The 19,765-nt window shown below is 39.1% G+C and overlaps 1 protein-coding gene across 2 annotated transcripts in view; it reads right to left on the bottom strand.

Annotated features, from left to right (window-relative positions):
- SNTG1 (syntrophin gamma 1) overlaps window positions 1-19,765 on the bottom strand; it is a 299,235-nt gene that overhangs the window by 14,067 nt on the left and 265,403 nt on the right. For both annotated transcript variants that reach the window (XM_067467429.1, XM_060775287.2), the window contains exon 17: window positions 9,356-9,448. In XM_067467429.1, coding sequence (XP_067323530.1) covers window positions 9,356-9,448 — 93 coding nt within the window. The remainder of the gene's footprint in view (window positions 1-9,355; window positions 9,449-19,765) is intronic.

Raw genomic sequence — 19,765 nt, forward strand, 5'->3', positions numbered from 1 at the left:
TTAGGAGAGAGGAGCCACTGATTTGTAAAAGGCTCTGGTATTAAAGGCTCTGTTTGTGTTGTGAGGTAATTTTGGTAGAGTGGGTGCACCGAACGTAAAATTAATGGAGATGAGGCAGTTTTAAAAACCAAAGAGAACAAGTTTATTTTTATACAAAGCGTATGGTTGCAGTATGAAGATGTTAAGCTTGGCAAATACTTGATGGTTACATGTAACTTGGTTGCGATACAATTCAGACTTTCGATGTTACAACTTATGAACTCTTGCTGTGGTGAAGCGCTTTATTAACCAGTGTTCCCTACAATGAATAGTCTTTCTGTTTGATCTATACTTGATCAAATCACAGTTCTCCAGTCTTCCTCCTGACTGGCGATCCTATCAAACCTCTGTTAGTTCTTTCTACTAAAGTAACTAACAAGGTTTTCCCCTTCAGCTTCCTAGCTGAAGAAATCTCTACCATTCACGAACACTAAAACCTGGCTCTTCACTTCTTCACTCCTCAGAGTCTAAAACTGACTCTCCTGCTCTCTCAGAGTCCCACACTCTGACTGGCTCTCTCAGAGTCTTCCCGCTCACTCTGCTCTGTCACTTTTCAAAACCTTCTCTCTCTAAGCTCCTCCCACTTCTTCTGCCTCGTTTCCATGGTAACACATTTCTCACAGCTAGGCCGCTCCAGCCTTAGGCAACCGATGCAAACATAAATACAGTTATAAGCATATTATTATTAACACTTCTGTACACCTTCCCCCCCAGAAAAATTATTTTTGGACCATTCTCAATCCCGGAATGGCAAAAATAATTCTACATATTATCCAACAATATATAAATACACAACATTTCTGAAAGGCAAACATATTATGGTTAAAATACATTACAATTTATACATATATACAAACCTTTAACCTTACGAAATTCTAGATAAGGCGTCTGCAACTATGTTCCGTTTACCTGAAACATGTTTAATTTCAAATGTAAAATCCTGTAAACATAAACTCCATCTCAACAATTTGTTATTCGTACCTTTCACATTATCTAGCCATCTTAATGGAGCATGGTCCGTTTGTAAGGTAAACTTTCTCCTTTTCAATACACTCATTAATTCTCCCCGTGACCCTGTAGGGTGGAGATACTATAGGAGTTGCATCACCGGTGTTTATTTGATGCTGGACTCCCTGGACCTTTCCTGGCAAATCTGAAAATATGTCTTTATATTTACTCAAAACTTTCACAACCTCTCTTCGTTGTGGTTGGGACAATTCTATGTTTATTTCTACTCGATTCAAATTTTTGTACTGTTCACGATCACCCTCCCAAAAAGAAAAGGGACCGGATTCTTCTTCCGAAACAACAAAACATACATTAGCAGACCTTCCAACATAAGGCTTTAACATGTTTACATGAACTCTTCTTTCTATATTGGAATGTTCATCATAAATATCATAGTTTATTTGGTTGTGCTTCCTGGTGATCTTCCAGGGTCCCGACCAATCCAATTGAAGTTTGTTGGTTTTGTTGGGAGATAAAAATAAAACTTCATCTCCGATGTTGAAGATCTTTGGCTTAGCAGTAGAATCATAATAGTCTTTTTGTCTCTGCTGAGCCGCAAGCAAATGTTCTTGTGCAATGTCCCTAGCCAGTTGCATTGTTGATTGAAGATCCTTTAAATACTCCGACACTGGAACTGGATCTGTTGCCGGATTTTCCTCCCAATATTCCTTTATCAGGTCTAATGGACCACGAGCTTTCCTTCCATATAGCAATTCAAATGGACTGTAGCCAGTACTGTCATGAGGGACGGTCCTGTAGGCGAATAACAGTTGTTGCAATTTGACGTCCCAGTCGTATGGCTTCTTTTGACTGTAAGACTTTATCATTTTGACTAAAGTCTTGTTCAGATTTTCAACTAGTCCATTTGTCTGTGGGTGATAAGCTGTTGAAGTCAGGTGTCTGATTCCACATAACTCAAGCAATTTTGACATAAGTCTGGAAGTAAATTGAGTTCCCAAATCCGAAACCAATTCTCTAGGATAACCAGTTCTTCCCCAAATGGATAACAGTGCATTTGCAATCGTTGTTGTCTCGATGTTAGTTAGAGCTACAGCCTCTGGATATCTTGTGGCGTAGTCAATCATGGTTAAAATGTATCTGTAACCACGTCTGCTTGGCTTACAAAGAGGACCCACTATGTCAATGCCCACTCTGTAAAATGGTTCTCCAATTATCGGCATAGGGATCATAGGAGCTTTAATTTTATCCCTTCCAGTACTCAACCTTTGGCAGATATCACAAGACTGGCAAAACTCTTTGATCTTCTGGAACATGCCAGGCCAATAAAAGTTCTTAGTGATTCTCTTTGTGGTTTTCCTCACACCCAAATGTCCACCTTGAGGGTTCTCGTGTGCCACCCTCATCAGCTGTTCTCTAAAACTTTGAGGCACTACAATTTGATTACATGTCACTGATCCTTCTGCTGACTTCACATTTCTGGTTTCTCTATATAAGACACCATTCTTTAGCACAAACTCGGAGGGCTGTCCTTTTGCCGATACTGTGGGGGTTTGAGCCAAAGCGAACAGAGGTACCAGAGATTCATCGGCTCCTTGTTCCTGCCGAATCTCTTCAACTCCTCCCGTCTTCTTAACAAGCTCAGCAACCGTGGCGCTGGATTCCGGACTCTCATCCCCATCCTGTTGTATGGCAAAACACATGGCTTTTTGATCAGGGCTTTTGTTGTTATATTCTTTCTCCTCACACGTCATCCTCCAGTTTTCAATCTTCTTAGCCAGATCATTTCCAATTAAACATCTGTATGGTATGTCAGGACTGACTGCAAAATCCCACATACCCTTCCATCCTCCATATTCTATTGGCAAAGTCACTACTGCTGTTGGTATCGCAGGTCCCAAACCTTTTAATCTTATTTCAGAGGTAGGCCGCTGAAATTTCTGAGGTATTATTTCTGGATGTACTATACATACTTCGAAGCCTGTATCTCGAAGTCCTTTTACGTCTTTGTTGTCAATGGAAATGGATTCTAAGTAATCTTTAGATGGGGTGTTTGACAAGATGAACAAACATTGTCTCTCTTGAGGCTCTGACTCTGAACTCTCCTTTGACAAAGTATCTGGTTCTGCCTTTTGTGTTTCTTTTACTTTATTCACAAAGAGGGTTGTTTTCTCTTTTTTTAACAGGGGACATTGATATTTTATATGGTCCCACTTTCCACACTGGAAGCACCTTCTTTTTCCCTCAGGAGCAGTTCGACTTGTTACACCCTGCCTCCTCCAGGTGGTGTTTTCTATGTCAGAACCTTTTTCTTGCTGTGGGCGCATTTGTTGTTGGTAAAATGGCTGCCTGTTTGTTCTTTTATCACTTGGCAGATCTTCCCTTTTGAATCCTTCTTTTAGGGTTATTATTTGATCTACCATAACCGCTGCCTCTGCTATAGTGGATGGTTTGCGATCCTGAATCACCCAGCGAATATCATAAGGCACTAATTGGAAAAATTGTTCCAACTTTAAAAGTTCTCTCAGCTGTTGGTAATCTTCCACCTCAGACGTCCTTAGCCAACTATCGAACAGTTGAGACAATTTAGAGGCCACATGAGCAAAACTTTGGGTTTTATCTCTCTTTAGGGTCCTGAACTTAAATCTGTAGAATTCAGGAGTTAATCGATACTCTTGTAGAAGTTGTTTCTTAAATAAATCATAATTTCCACAAGACTCCTCAGGTAAATCTCCATAAATCTGTAAAAGTCTTCCAGTTATCTGTGGCCTTAGATATATCATCCATTTTTCCTTAGCAACCCCAAAATCTCTACAACATCTCTCAAAAGAGATCAAAAATTTCTCTGGATCGTCATCCTTGGTAAATTTAGGGAATCTCTTTATCAAATCTGGGGTATCCACTCCAGATCTCCCTTCCTGGATGTCACTGGATGTTTGAGACAAAGCCAATCTTTGCTTCTGCAGCTCAAATTCCATTCTTTTCAATTCCATCTCTTGTTCTCTCTCTTTCTGTCTTTCTTCAAACTCTCTTTCCCTTTGTTTTGCCTCTATCTCCAGTTCTCTCTCTCTTGGTCTTTCTTTTGCCTCTATTTCTAATCGTTTTATCTCTAGTTTGTACTTATAAGCCATTTCTGTCACAGGCACTGGCTCTGTTTCTGCTTCAGAGCCCGAACTTTCTTCTTGGTCTCCCTCTGTTTCCTCAGCAAGCTTTCTCTGTCGCCTGGTAGCCATATTCCAATAACTTTTACCTCACAACTTATTCTTAAAATAATCTTAAGGCACTTGATCAGTTGTTAAACGAATCCCGTCGTCTGCCACCAATTTTGTAAAAGACCTTCGCCACTGGTAATGAAGCTGCCACCAAATTATAAAGAGACGCTACCAATTAGTGAGGAAGCGCCTAGGTTTAGGAGAGAGGAGCCACTGATTTGTAAAAGGCTCTGGTATTAAAGGCTCTGTTTGTGTTGTGAGGTAATTTTGGTAGAGTGGGTGCACCGAACGTAAAATTAATGGAGATGAGGCAGTTTTAAAAACCAAAGAGAACAAGTTTATTTTTATATAAAGCGTATGGTTGCAGTATGAAGATGTTAAGCTTGGCAAATACTTGATGGTTACATGTAACTTGGTTGCGATACAATTCAGACTTTCGATGTTACAACTTATGAACTCTTGCTGTGGTGAAGCGCTTTATTAACCAGTGTTCCCTACAATGAATAGTCTTTCTGTTTGATCTATACTTGATCAAATCACAGTTCTCCAGTCTTCCTCCTGACTGGCGATCCTATCAAACCTCTGTTAGTTCTTTCTACTAAAGTAACTAACAAGGTTTCCCCCTTCAGCTTCCTAGCTGAATAAATCTCTACCATTCACGAACACTAAAACCTGGCTCTTCACTTCTTCACTCCTCAGAGTCTAAAACTGACTCTCCTGCTCTCTCAGAGTCCCACACTCTGACTGGCTCTCTCAGAGTCTTCCCACTCACTCTGCTCTAACTGTCACTTTTCAAAACCTTCTCTCTCTAAGCTCCTCCCACTTCTTCTGCCTCGTTTCCATGGTAACACATTTCTCACAGCTAGGCCGCTCCAGCCTTAGGCAACCGATGCAAACATAAATACAGTTATAAGCATATTATTATTAACACTTCTGTACAAGCCTATGTTTAAAGGTCCTAGGGAATTGATCATTTATATTCTGCCTTTGCTCTCTTGAGCTCAGAGTGCCTTGTGGAGCTGGTAAGAGATGCATACTTATCTTGCCCATATCCTTATAGTTGTGCAGGTTGAAACAGGGGAATGCCAAGAGTGTAGTTAGCTAGTCAGCAATATTGCTTGGTTTATCCTTCCTTTGAAAAGCTGAGGGATCACATAACTCTCTGCTCCTAAAGCTTTGGTATTTACTTGCAAAGCTCCTTGGGGTCTTAATAAACCCGACTGATGGGTTTGGACAACTCTGAGTTATGATTTGTATAAGGGACATGAACAACCAAGGAGTTTTGGCTACATCATGGTATAAAATGTAATAAATAATAATAAAATAATATATAAATGCCCCATGGTGGAAGTATTTCCATTTTTGTGAGCTTTATTTAGCTAGCCCTCAAAACTATCCATCTCTCAAAATTGTAACTCCAACCCACCAAGGGCCCCTCCAAACAGTCATATAACCCAGAATATCAAGGCAGATAATCCCACAATATCTGATTTGAACTGGGTTATCTGAGTCCGCACTGTTATATATTTCCGTTCAAAGCAGATAATGTGGAATTTTATTCAGCTGTGTGGAAGGGCCCTCAGTTACATACCTACACATAGTATAAACAAATGTTTAAGACAATTATCTGCAGTATTCTCCAAGTAGGCCTGAAGCATGTTTTTGTTGGAAGGAAAAATCAATGGAAAAGCATCCACTGATTTCAATGAAGTATAGACCAGGCCTGAGGTAATCATGATAATATAAGAGTGGGTGGTATGTCATGGCTCTGTCAAAGCAAATTACTTGCTTCAGGTGAGTGAATAAAGTAGGATTTTATAAATATCCCAAGGTTTGTGGCTAAATTTATTGTTAAATTTTACTGATGATTTTGTACAATGTTTTAAAATGATTTTATTGTGAATTGTAATTTTTATGATATTTATGCTGTTAGCATCCTCTGATGCTCATGTGAGGCCGCACTGAGTCCCCTTTGTGGGGAGAAGGGTGGGATATAAATATATGAAATAAATAAATAAATAAATTTAATGACTTCTAGCTGCTGGGCAGTGGATATTTTTCCTCTTTGATAGTATTACCTGTTGAATATTTTGATCAAGAGTTTTGTGTTAAATTTCCTCTGTTGCAAAAATGCAAATAAAAAATCCCATGCAAATAGTTTTTTGCAATACATTTTTATGTCTGGTGGTGAACTATAACAGAATAAACTGAGACAAGAAACTGGAGAGAGAGGAAGTACAATAAAATAAATTGTACTTCTATATAAATTGTACTTCTACATAAATCTATATTTGTTTTGCTTTTTTTCCTGGCACCACAAAATTAATGTCTTATCCTTAGAATAATATCAGTTGTGATTTTTTTTTCCCAGCAGGAACTGGGTTCCCCAAAATACAGATCTTTTCAATAAGTGTCTGGCTAGAATGAAAACTCAGCTGTCTTCACTGGATGTGGTGATCATGTTATTTCTCTTCTTACTGTTGCAAGTTGCTACATTGGGAGCTATTCCTGGATATTAGCAAGCACAATCTTGCATGGTACAGATGGCTATATTGATAGATGGGTTGAGTGGGAATCACTTACATCCTTCAGCTGTTGGTAGTTTCTCCTCTTTGTCTCCCTGGTGTAGTTATGTTACTACTTCATGCTTGTTATAGTGAAACTGAGCTTTTCCTCACAGTTTCCTACCCTCCCCCTGCCCAAGCACACACACATCCAACCTGGCATGTTTAATTTGTTTTCTCTGGTTACATTGCTTACAGTGGGGAGATTAAACAATATAAAAAGAATGGAAACAGTAGGTGGTCAGTGGTGCTTTACTCTATTGCTTCTCTTGAGGTTGTATGTGAGGAGAACTTTCCATGTCATACATCTGGATTTTCTTTGGCAAAAGTTTTACATATGGTTTTAAACCATTAGAATTAAGGGAAACCAAGAGATACCAGAAAACTAAACTTACACAATTCACAGAGTTCCATGGATTCGTTCCATGGAGGATTATTTTCTTTGTGTATGGACCTCATCACACTTACCAATATAAGCATTGCCAGCCAGTTGAGAGATGGATGGGCATGCAGCCATCACACTATGTCCCTCAACTTTCAGGAGAGGCCCCACCCCCAACTGGCATGGAAGTGTCCTAGGATGCTTCCTCGTCAATGTGGGAAGGCTCCTATGTTGTGCTGGCTCCAGTGGCGTCAGCACACTTCTGCCCCGGTTGGGTGATGCTTCCCTCATGTAATAGTGAAAAGGCATGCTTGCCAGTGAAATGGCATGGGGGGCGGGGGGAATGGGATAAGGACCAAAGTCAAGCAATTTCCAATGTAATTATGTCTATTTTAAAATGATGACCTTCTAAAAATAGCTACCCTATCTTATTCAGAATTTTCACTCTTTACAGCAACAAAAAATTATAATACTTTATGACTGAATAGGAATGAATGGTATGACTGCACTTTGTTATGGATCCTACATCATGTAATGATTATATTATAGAGTCCCATAAGCCATTGAAAGTTACATGAGCCTATAGTATATGTTCAATTTATATCAAGTTCTCCTGTTAAACATTGCAAATAAATATTGGGAGAGTATGGGTAATAGGTGATACACATCTAAGATATGTATAAAGTGTCACATAAGGTAAATTTACTTTTGGAATATTGTATACCAAGATAAGACTTGTATGGCAAAAGTTTGTTAATTGATGGAATAAATCAACGAAAATAATTTGTTTTTCAAAAATAAAATGTAAAAAAATCAAACATTGGGACATTAAGATGTGGCAGGACTACAACTATCATCATAGTTTACCACTCGTGGCTGAGTATAATTGTCTTCCAAGTGTATGAAGTTATACAAAGCTTGGAACATTTTTCCTTTTTGTGTTTCAAGTTTCATCATTTTATCTCAAATCTTAAACCACAACTAGAGACATTTTGTATATTTGTGTGTACAGCAGAGGTTGAAAAGGCTGGAATTTTTAAATTTAATGACATCACCAGGAGTGGCTCACAAAGACTCAAGGCTTCAGATGCTCCTGACCTGGCAACCCTAACTTGACACAGTCTTTTTCTGTTGGAGGAACTGGATCAAATGGCTACAAAAGGTGAATTTGAGGAAAGAAGATTGTCTCCAGTGTTAAAAAAATAAAAGCAGCAAAAGAACATTTTATACAAATACTTTGCTGAAGTAAAAATCTTTCAGCAGAGCTGTTTCAGATAGTTAAAGGCCTAATTCAACCTGGTCCAAAATATAATGTTGACCATATAACAGCACACCATGAGGAGGTTGCCCACCATTTTGCAGATAAGATCACTCAGATTCAATCTGACTTAGACACCACAGTAGATTCTGCTCCAGTGGATGTAACCATGGCACTTGCTTGTCCTGTATTGATGGATACCTTTCAATTTGTGCAGCCTGAAGATGTGGACAGGATTCTTAGAGAGCTGAGAGCCACCACATATGGTCTAGACCCTTGCTCTTCCTGGCTCATAAAACAGGCCAGAGGGAGACTGGTGGAGTGGGTCAGGGAAGTGATTAAAGCCTTCCTACATCAGGGCAGGGTTCCTGCAGGCCTCAAGGAAACTGTGGAAAGACCACTTCTTTAAAAACCTTCCTTAGACCCCTCTGTACTGAACAACTACAGACCAGTCTCCAACCCCCATTTTTAGGCGAGGTTCTGGATTGTGGGATGGCTTCACAACTCCAAGGGTTCCTGGATGAAGCAGATTATCAAGATCCATTCAGTCTGGTTTCAGCTCTGGTTATGAGACAGAGACAGCTTTGGTTGCCTTGGTGGATGACCTACGCAGGGAACTAGATGGGGAATGTGTCCCTGTTGGGTCTCCTGAACCTTTCAGCAGCTTTCGATACCATCAACCAAGGTATCCTTTTGGTTCACCTTTCTGCAATGGGAAAGGCGGAACTGTTCTTCAGTGTCTTCATTCCTTCCTGGAGGGACGTTCTCAGAAGATGGTGCTGGGGGATTTCAGTTCAACTGCTTGGCCACTGGCCTGTGGGGTCCCTCAGGGCTCTGTGCTGTCTCCTATGCTGTTCAACATATACATGAAACCGCTGAAAGAGGTAATCTGTTAACTCTCAATTCCAAAACATCATTCTTTTCAAGGTCTTACCTTTGTTGCAGCATCAAAGCATACAAAGCCCATACCAAAATCTATGGTAAGCCCCATAAGATGACTCTCCAGAACACAGGCATATGTCTTGCACTAAAAAGAAAGATTTAAAAGGTTAGATTGTTTGATTGGATATTTTAGTAAGTCTTTCTGTTCAACATATTACTGGCAAAGAAGAAGATATGGGATAACAGGAAGACCACATTGCTGGTGGACGTATTTACTAAAGGAATCAACAATCATGAGTTTGCAAGCCCTGGGGATTGTGGCTGATGACTGGAGTTTACAGAGGTCTCTCATTCAGGGGATTGATAATTAACTAACAACAACAAAGGTTAAACAAAGAAGAGCAACAAAATGAAGGTGTGATAAATGCAACCTATTGTGGATAATGGATTATATATATAGACATTTGGCATATGTCTATGTCTATATGGCAATTATGTTAAATTTGTAGAGTTAATGAATTTGCTTGAGAGAATTTATACTTGAAGGACTGAGGATGGGGAAGATATAGTCTATACTGTTAAACACTCAAAAGTATGCCAATCCTACTCCTTATTTAGGCTCTGAACATTATCATTCTAGAAGGCTTAAATATTTTATTGAATCAAAGCCATCTATGGACTGTAATTAAATATCACTTCAGGGATTATAAATTAGTATAAAATGTGTTGATTACCATAACTATTATTAAAAGTGGGAAATGCCATTAAAACTACTTCCACTGCATTTGGCTTAGCGTCTACAGATTCAACGCAGACCAAATCACATGTTAAGTAGTCCACTGAAATCAATGTGACTGTATGTAAGTTTTATTGATATCTGTGGGACTACTGTGAATCTGTTTCTGACCTATATGACTGAGTACAGGAGAACACATTCCCATTTTTGATGATGAGAGAATTCCTAATGTTCAAATAATGTTTATATTACATTTTTATCATTTAGTATTTGGCATATATGCCATCTTGTTTAAATAATGTTGTATGAATGCTATGATTTCCATTCATATTCTGTTTGAAATATATCTTACTGAAATATTCATAACACACTAAAGAGGATAGCTGATCACATAACTTTGGAGATGGATAAGATCCTAGTAATGAATCTGAGCTTCATAATATATATAGGTAACATATACCTACATATAGGTTACACATGTCAGTAGGGAGCATTGCTTTGTTAGCAGTTTATTCTCTGGCAGAAGATATTCCATTGTGTAGCAGTGATAATAGCAAAGTAAATATCATAGTGATAATAGCAAAGAAAATTTTCTCAGTTCTTGTGGGTTTTTTCGGGCTATATGGCCATGTTCTAGAGGCATTTCTCCTGACGTTTCGCCTGCATCTATGGCAAGCATCCTCAGAGGTGAGGTCTGCTGGAAATGGGAAAAAGGGGGGTTTATATATCTGTGGAATGGCCAGGGTGAGACAAAGTGGCTTTTGTAAGTTGGGCTGGGTGTGAATCTTTCCACTGACCACCTTGATTAGCATACAATGGGCTGACAGTGCCTGGAGCAAACTCTTCTTGAAAGGTGACTAGATGTCCCTGCCTGTTTTTCTCCCTGCTGTTTTGCTGTTGCAATTTTAGAATTTTTTAATACTGGTAGCCAGATTTTGCCCACCTTCATGGCCTCCTCCCCTCCGTTTGAAACCGTCCACATGCCTGCGGACTTCAATGGCTTCTCTGTGTAGTCTGACATGGTGGCTGTGAGAGTGGTCGAGCATTTTTGTGTTCTCAAATAAAATGCTGTGTCCAGGTTGGCCCACCAGGTGCTCCGCTATGGCTGATCTCTCTGGTTGGAGTAGTCTGCAGTGCCTTTCATGTTCCTGGATTCTGGTTTGGGCGCTGCGTTTGGTGGTCCCTATGTAGACTTGTCCACAGCTGCATGGTATACGGTAGACTCCTGCAGAGGTGAGAGGATCCCTCTTGTCCTTTGCTGAACGTAGCATTTGTTGGATTTTCTTGGTGGGTTTGTAGATTGTTTGTATGTTGTGTTTCCTCATCAGCTTCCCTATGCGGTCAGTGGTTCCCTTGATGTATGGCAGGAACACTTTTCCTCTGGGTGGATCTTCATCTTTACTCTCGTGGCTTGTTCTTGGTCTTGAAGCTCTTCTGATGTCTGAGGTGGAGTATCCATTGGCCTGGAGAGCCCAGTTGAGGTGGTTCAGTTTATCTTGGAGGAGGTGGGGTTCACAGATTCTTTTTGCACGGTCTGCCAAGGCTTTAATGGTGCTTCTTTTTTGACTTGGGTGATGGTTGGAGTTTTTATGTAGATATCTATCTGTGTGTGTGGGTTTTCTGTAAAAGGTGTGACCCAAGCAGGGAGAAAAACAGGCAGGGACATCTAATCACCTTTCAAGAAGAGTTTGCTCTAGGCACTGTCAGCCCATTGTATGCTAATCAAGGTGGTCAGTGGAAAGATTCACACCCAGCCCAACTTACAAAAGCCACTTTGTCTTACCCTGGCCATTCCATAGATATATAAACCCCCCTTTTTCCCATTTCCAGCAGACCTCACCTCTGAGGATGCTTGCCATAGATGCAGGCGAAACGTCAGGAGAAATGCCTCTAGAACATGGCCATATAGCCCGAAAAAACCCACAAGAACTGAGTGATTCCAGCCATGAAAGCCTTCGACAATACAAAGAAAATTTTATTTGATACTTCTGTTAAATCATTGCAACCCTATCCATCATAGCTGTTTCATGTTTCAAGAGGCTATTATATTCTGGATCTCAGGTTATTGAGTGAGAATCTGCACAAATATACAGTAATGGAGAAAATCACTCAAATTCATTTGAACATGGATTCTAAGTTGCAAATAGATCCTTTCAAGGTAACTGGAAAATGCAACTGTCTGTTTTTGTTGAACAATATGAATTTGTTATACATGATGTGATATTAGAGATGTGTAGACATGATGTGTTATTAGAGAAATAAGGCTTATCTTATCTCTTAGACACATATCCATCCTGGCTAATTATTCCTGTCAAAAGGAGGTACTGATCAGAAGGTTATAAATAGTTCTTTGAAGGAGGGTTGTGTTACAACTCATCAAAAAGAAGCCATTGTTGATGAGATCTTCCTTGAACCTAACCACTCTAGATAATCATCTATGTTCTAAATTCACTTTTCTCAATAACATCTTAGGACTCATTGGATGGAACTCATTACTTGATGTGCATCTACACCAGCTAATAATCCAGCTTGAAATCTGTTTAAAAATCTGTTCCCTATGCTTTTTAACTTGTACATGAGATGGATGAGGGAAAATAGCCAGTTTGGGGACAAGATGTTATTGGCATTGTTCTCCTATTTAAAACTTGTAATCAGGCCCGTAGCCAGGATTTCGTTTCGGGGGGGGGGCTAAAAATTTTTCAGGGGGGGTTTCGGGGGGGGGGGGCTGAGTTTCGGGGGGGGGGGCTGATTCTGAGTGAAAGAGGGTCTAGCCTAGCAAACCTTTTGTATCATTACCCCAATACCCCCATACATATGGGATATATTGACAATGGTGATCAAATCATGATATTAATAAACATAACAGTTTAAATAATGCAGTAGTAAGGCCTTTTCGCGAACCACCATGAGAATTTCGGGGGGGGGCTGAAGCCCCCCGAGCCCCCCCCCCCTGGCTACATGCCTGCTTGTAATATTCCATATCCTTCATTAAATATGTTTCCATTTATTGTATGTCACTGAAACTGTACAGGATGGGGTTTGTAGTGTTTTTCTCAAACTCATAATCCCCACTGCACTTTTTCAGGGAAACTGTTGAGGAAGAGGCTAGAGTGGGAAAGATGGTGGAAGGTAACGCAGTTGTTGTTTCCAAGCCTTTAACTTTGCTCTCTCTGGAAGAGAAGATTTGTCGCATTATTTTCAAAGACCTGGAACTCTATGATCATTTATAACTTTTATATATTTGATATATATGATTAGTATGTTATTTCATTTCTTGGAAATAGGTGGTTAAGTTTAGGTATAAACATTTCATGGGATTGTTCATTATAAAAGAAGAAATGAAATTAGAAAGTTCTAAGGTTTCTATGATGGCTTGGTACTGATGTATAAAAGTACATGTGTTAGGTAATTTCTTGATCTTGTCCAATTATCCAGCTTTTCTACACATTGCCAACAAGCAGCAGACCTTCCAGTCACAGATTTTTGAGACTTGTTTGACATTCTACAGATATTCTCTATTTTTAGTTTCCCCTTCTTGGAAGTGTGGCTTGATTTGTGCTGAAATAATAAAATGGAGCAACATTGAAATTCAATTAGTGACAAATTTTATTATTCAGCCAAGCTGTCTGTTTGAATGTGCCTCTGGATCACAATGGCAAACTAATTCTGTTCACCGTATATATTGTGTATTTTCAGCTCAAAATATAATTGCCAAAACATGAAACATAGAAGTATTTCAAAGGGCCAACCTACTCATCAAGGAAATGTTAGCTTTTAAGATTAGAAAGTAAATTCTTGAAGTCTTTGCAAGATTACCAAAAATTCTGGTCAAAATGTAACAGATGAAAATCTTGCATTATTTTCTTATGAAATCGTGAACGGGTGAAAAATACAAATGTAATACCCAATGAGGTTGTTCTCAGCCTTTAAAACAGGGGTCCGCAAACTAAGGCCTGTGGGCTGGATGCCACAAGGTCATTTATCTGGCCCTCGGCCTAAACTTTAGACTTAGGATCACCCTAAGTCTGAAATGACGGGAAGGCATACAAAAACAACCATCTTAATTAACTTTACTATCTCATCAGCCAAAAAACAGGCACATGCTTCCTATTGAAATACTAGCAAGTTTATGTCAGTTAAAATTGTTCATTTTAAATATTATAGTGTTTTCATTATTTTGCATTACAAGTAAGTTATGTGAAGTGTCTTAGAGATTTACCAATTACAGATTATGTCCTAAAACATTCCTAATTCTTCTTCCTATCAAAACATATATGAAACTCACAAGTAGTAAGTCATTGTTTTCAGCTTTGGAGGATTACTACTAAAAATCCCTGAAGAAAGACACAATCTTGTGGTCATAATTTTCAATATTTTTCCACTGGGGAAGGGATCCGCATTTCATATCATTTTTTCACCTCTCACCTTACCTTGAGCGGTATAAAAGGAGAAACTGTCTTTTAAAAAGAACATACTGTAAACATGGCAATAGAATAACTTGATTGCCATAGTACATCATACAACAAAATTAAATGCCATCTCCAATCATGTAATATATTTAGAATTGCAAAACAAAACACTCATCCTTCTACATCCTAATCACTATTGCAGAACCCCAATCATTGGGTTTAGAAATATAAAGTTTCAACATGGAAAATAGTCAGTTCTCAGTCAGGCTTTTTGATGGCTATGCTCCACTCCAAAATGTTCTAGACACAGATAGGCGCTGAGTTCTACCAGGAAGATACTCCATTGTTCTCACCAAAAGGTGGTCTATTACATTAAAGTTTTTGGAGTCTAGATCTTGATTAAGTTGGCTTTTGTTTAAGTGAACACTATTTTATTGTGTTCTAAATCCTTTAGAATTGGTTTTACTCTTTTTAAATTGTGGAATTTTTATGCTTTATATTCTTTAAATTATTGTGTTGCCTCTGTCCCACTCCAAGATTTCTTCATACAGAATAAGATGTAAGTAATTTGATAGAGAAATGTCAAATATTGTTTAATCATAACAGCCATCTGTACTTATTCAAGAACAAATGTTTGGGGCTTCAGAATTCATCAAAACATTGTTAGCTATTAGGCTCAACAAATGCATCTAACTAAATAATAATTTCCTCTCTGACAGCTATAATAGTATTCTTTGTCTCTCTTTCTGGGCTATTTAATACACTATTTTCACTGCTATTTTCATAGACTATAGTTTACCTGCCCCCCCCCCTTCCCTAGCTGGCAAGGATACAGAGATATGGTAGTAACATTCTTTTCTTTGAAAGATAAATACCAAATCATAGCATCATTGAACAGGGGCGGCTCAACCCATTACGTACAGTAAGCATTTGCAGAAAAGTTGATTTTGCCCAGGGGCGCTCTTGAGGTGCTTTTGGAGGAAAATAAACCTTATTTATTTATTTATTTATTTATTACAAGTACTTCTACCCCGCCCTTTTCAATCCCTGAGGGGGTCTCAGGGCGGCTTACAAAAAGGCACAATTCAATGCCTACACAAATACACATACGTACAAAATAGCAGTTAAAACAATTATCACAGTTAAAAACAGTCGGTTTTACCACAATCAATAAAACTAATCTCATGCTCAGCGTTCGTCTTTCAGAGTTTCATAATTCCATTCCACTTAGTCAATTCCTGTCCATTGTCAAAGTCCTCCCTTTATCTGCCAGATTGTCCAAATGCCTGGTCCCAAATCCATGTTTTCAATTTTTTCTAAAGGAAAGGAGGGATGTCACTGATCTAATTTCCCCAGGGAGTGAATTCCACAGGTGAGGGGCCATCACCGAGAAGGCCCTGCTCCTCGTCCCCGCCAATCTCACTTGTGATAGAGGCGGGGTTGAGAGCAGGGCCTCCCCAGAAGATCTTAGACTTCGAGGTGGGACGTAGAGGGAGATCCGTTTGGACAGATACACTGGGCCGGAACCATATAAGGTTTTGTAGGTCAAAACCAGCACTTTGAATTGTGCTCGGAATTGGATCGGCAGCCAGTGGAGCTGACACAACAGGGGGGTGGTATGCTCCCTGTATGATGCTCCTGTAAGTACTCTGGCTGCCTCCCACTGGACTAGTTGGAGTTTCCGAACAGTCTTCAAAGGCAACCCCACGTAGAGTGTGTTGCAGTAATCTAATCGGGATGTAACAAGAGCGTGGACCACCGTGGCCAGATCCGACTTCCCAAGGTATGGGCGCAGCTGACATATGCAAGTTGTAGTTAATGGGATGTATAGTTCACCTACAATCAAAGAGCATTCTGAACTCCACCAATGATGGAACTGAACCAAATACGGCACACAGAACTCCCACTATGAACAGAAAATATATATCAGTGACTGCTTTGGGGGGGGGGGGGGGCACCAAAATACTATTTGCTTACCGTTGAAAATTACCTAGGGCCACCTCTGTCATTGAATCATAGAGTTTGAAGAGATCATCCAGTCCCATCCCCTGCCATGCAGAATCCACAATCAAAATATTTTTGACAGAAGACCCTCTAGCCTCTGTTTAAAGCAGGAGACTTTACCATATTCTGAGGCAGTATATTCCACTGCCCAAAAGCTGCTACAATCGGTTCTGCCTAATATTCTTGTGGAATCTCTTTGTCTGCCATTTCAACCTTTGGTCTAATCTCTGGAGCAGCAGAAAATGGACTTGCTCTATCTTCAATCTGGCATTCTTTCAAATGTTTAAACATGGATAACATATCACTTAGCTTTCTTTTCTCCAGGCGAAATGTATCCAGCTTTCTAAGTCACTCCTCATAGGGCATGGATGCATCTAATGAAGTCAATTTAAGTCTACAAAGGAGTTATGCTATCAACGCATTTATCTCAATCCTGTAGGTTCTACAAGATCCCATTGGCATACTAATTCACATTAACAGAGCACCAACCCCCCCCCCCCCCCCCATTTTTGGTAAGACTCCAACGGAAAGAGAAATTCAACAGAAATAAAAGGCAGACTTTGCTAACAATGATTAGGAGTATAGAATACTGATTTGCAAACCTTCAAGTAAACAATAACTATGGGGAAAAGTAATTATTTAAATAAACTTACTAAGGTAAACAAATCCATAAATGTCAGTGGGATATTGCAGTCATCCATATTTGTGGCCTGAGTAATTTACAAAGCTCACTATCTTCATGTATGGATTCTTATGGGATTTTTTTACAGTATTATTAACTCGTGCAAAACCGCAATTGCTTCCATTTCCACACCTTGATGCCATAAATAGTGACCATTTGGGGAGGAATGTAATTTAATAAACATTTTTTTAAAAAAATATATAGTGCCCTTTTAACTGGATTTTAGGAAGCCCATCACTGCACTTTACATCTTCAGACATCTTGGAAGTCCCTAGTGAAATAACGGCTTTTTAGAATAGCAATGTCAGTTGCTTTAACACATGTGGAAGCTGATATGGTGATGGATTTTTTTTTTCGTGTCAGGAGCAACTTGAGAAACTGCAAGTTTCATGAGATGGTGGGAAAGGTTTCTTGTAAACCTACTGACCATCTACCTCAATGCTCTAATTTAGCAGTTCAATTCCTTTACAAGGACAAGATTTGCTCCATCAATCATTCTACCTAAGAGTAATTCTCCTGCTTTCTTCAACTACAAAGCTATCACTGCTAGACAAAACTCCTAGCAGGAAACAGCAAAAAGTTAAAGATTTTAATGCCCTTTGAGTCGTTGTCTCAAACTGATAAAGAGAGATTAATGTGCCCATAGGTTAAAGTGGTAAATGGTAAATTTCTAGCCTCTTGCTCTCTTGCTCCTAATCAGAAGTTTTAATTCACTTATAGTTTCTTTGCTTACCTTAATTAATCCCTTTAGCTGTGCACTTGAAGATAATAAAATGAAGAATGCTGCCAAGGGAGTACTTGGTGTCAAAGTTCTTACAGCTTTTACTATAAACCTTTAAAAAGTACTTATTTTCACAAAAAGATCAAATTGTTTGCTTTTGATTATTGATTTTGCACACTTACATCTGGAATATTTTTTCCCGAAAAGGTTTCCCCATATAACAACTCAATATTTAATATTATACTTCCACTGTGTTCCAAAAGCATGGAATCCTAAAATTAGGTCTGTGAATAATTTAGTTGTACTGGTTCAAGAGGAAAGCCTGAAGCACAACATTTCTGAAACCCATCAATGTATGTTACTTTGTAGCTTTATAAAAGATGTTAGACCTGTAAAATAATTGTGATATGGTAAATACCTGGAGACATTTTGCACCTGACCTCTAGCTGGCAAAGATTAATAACCATACAAAGAAACCTGATTAAATTTTACTCATGTATTATTAATAGGCAATGACAATGGCAAATGGAAATTTTAGTAATGGGGTAAAACCTAAGTATAAAGACCTAATCACATTAGGTGCCCTAATGTGGGTGAAAGTGGGGCGATTTGCTGGGCATCACAACGAATATGTGGGACAACAGGGGAACCCCCATCACAAGGGGGAATGCATTGCTGCCCAGCTCTCCCCCCCCCCCCCGTGATGTTCTCATTGCTCTGTCATAGGACACTTTATTTATTTGTTTATTTATTTATTTGTTTGTTTGTTTATTTGCAGTATTTATATAGCTCTTTTCTCACCCCTGAGGGGACTCAAAGTGGTTTACATAAAAATAATGGCAAATTTCAATGCCTTACATACATAAACCAAAACCCAATCAACAACATATAACTACCATAAAATCAATAGGACAATTCACCATAAGATAAGATAAGATAGATAAGATAAGATAAGAGGACATTTAAAACATGAAATATAAGAATTAAAACACCTAATAAAAGCATTACAATCACATTATCCAACTCGTAGACTTTCAGGACATTTCAGGGACGGAGCCCAGCCGGAAGTAGCTGTGAATCATTTTATGGGATCCGGCGGGCTCAGTCCCTGAAGTGTCCTGAAAGCATCCTATGACGGGTACGTTTGCCCATGTGGAAGTGGAAAGTGGATTTCACCCCAAGTTTCACAAGAAAGATTGTGAATTTGAATTATGTATCTTTCAAAGTTGCAATGCTGTAAATCCTACCAACTTTTATTAATCTTCCTGCCTTCCAATCCCATTGACCCCAGCGTTTCTCACTATGAATGAAAGTCATACATAGACTTGGCTATAGAGTTAGGCAACAGGTGTCACATTTATTTTCATCGAGGGCCATATCAGCCTTATGGTAGCCCTCAAAAGGCCATTGAATTTATGGATGGAAAATCTGTGGATACAGAGGGCAAACATTCTCTCTCTGTATATGTGTGTGTGTGTGTGTGTGTGTGTGTGTGAATATGATCATGGTCAGTGCTCTTTAGTTTTATCCAGTTTGAATCCCAAAGATGTCATTGAACAATAACGCCTGTCACTTTGATTATTCACCATGCAAACTGGGGACAATGGGAATTGCAACCCAATGGCACTTGCTACTCTGAGATTGGGGAAATTTAAAGGCATTATAAAAACAGACATCATGTCCACAAGCCTTGTACCTAAATTGAAGCTTCACTATCCTGAATAAACAGAACAGATGTTACTGTATCACAATTGCCATCAGCTCTAGTTATGGTGCCTAATGATGAGAAATATGAGAGTTGTAGTCCAGCATCTGAAAGCCACATAAAATGGCATGGTGGGATGAAATCAGAACTGAGCGCCTTAAGTTTGACATGTGGGTAAGACTATAGGGTATCTATTTTATTAATT

Source organism: Anolis sagrei, chromosome 4 (assembly GCF_037176765.1).
Source record: "Anolis sagrei isolate rAnoSag1 chromosome 4, rAnoSag1.mat, whole genome shotgun sequence".
In the NCBI taxonomy this organism is placed as follows: Eukaryota; Metazoa; Chordata; class Lepidosauria; order Squamata; family Dactyloidae; genus Anolis; species Anolis sagrei.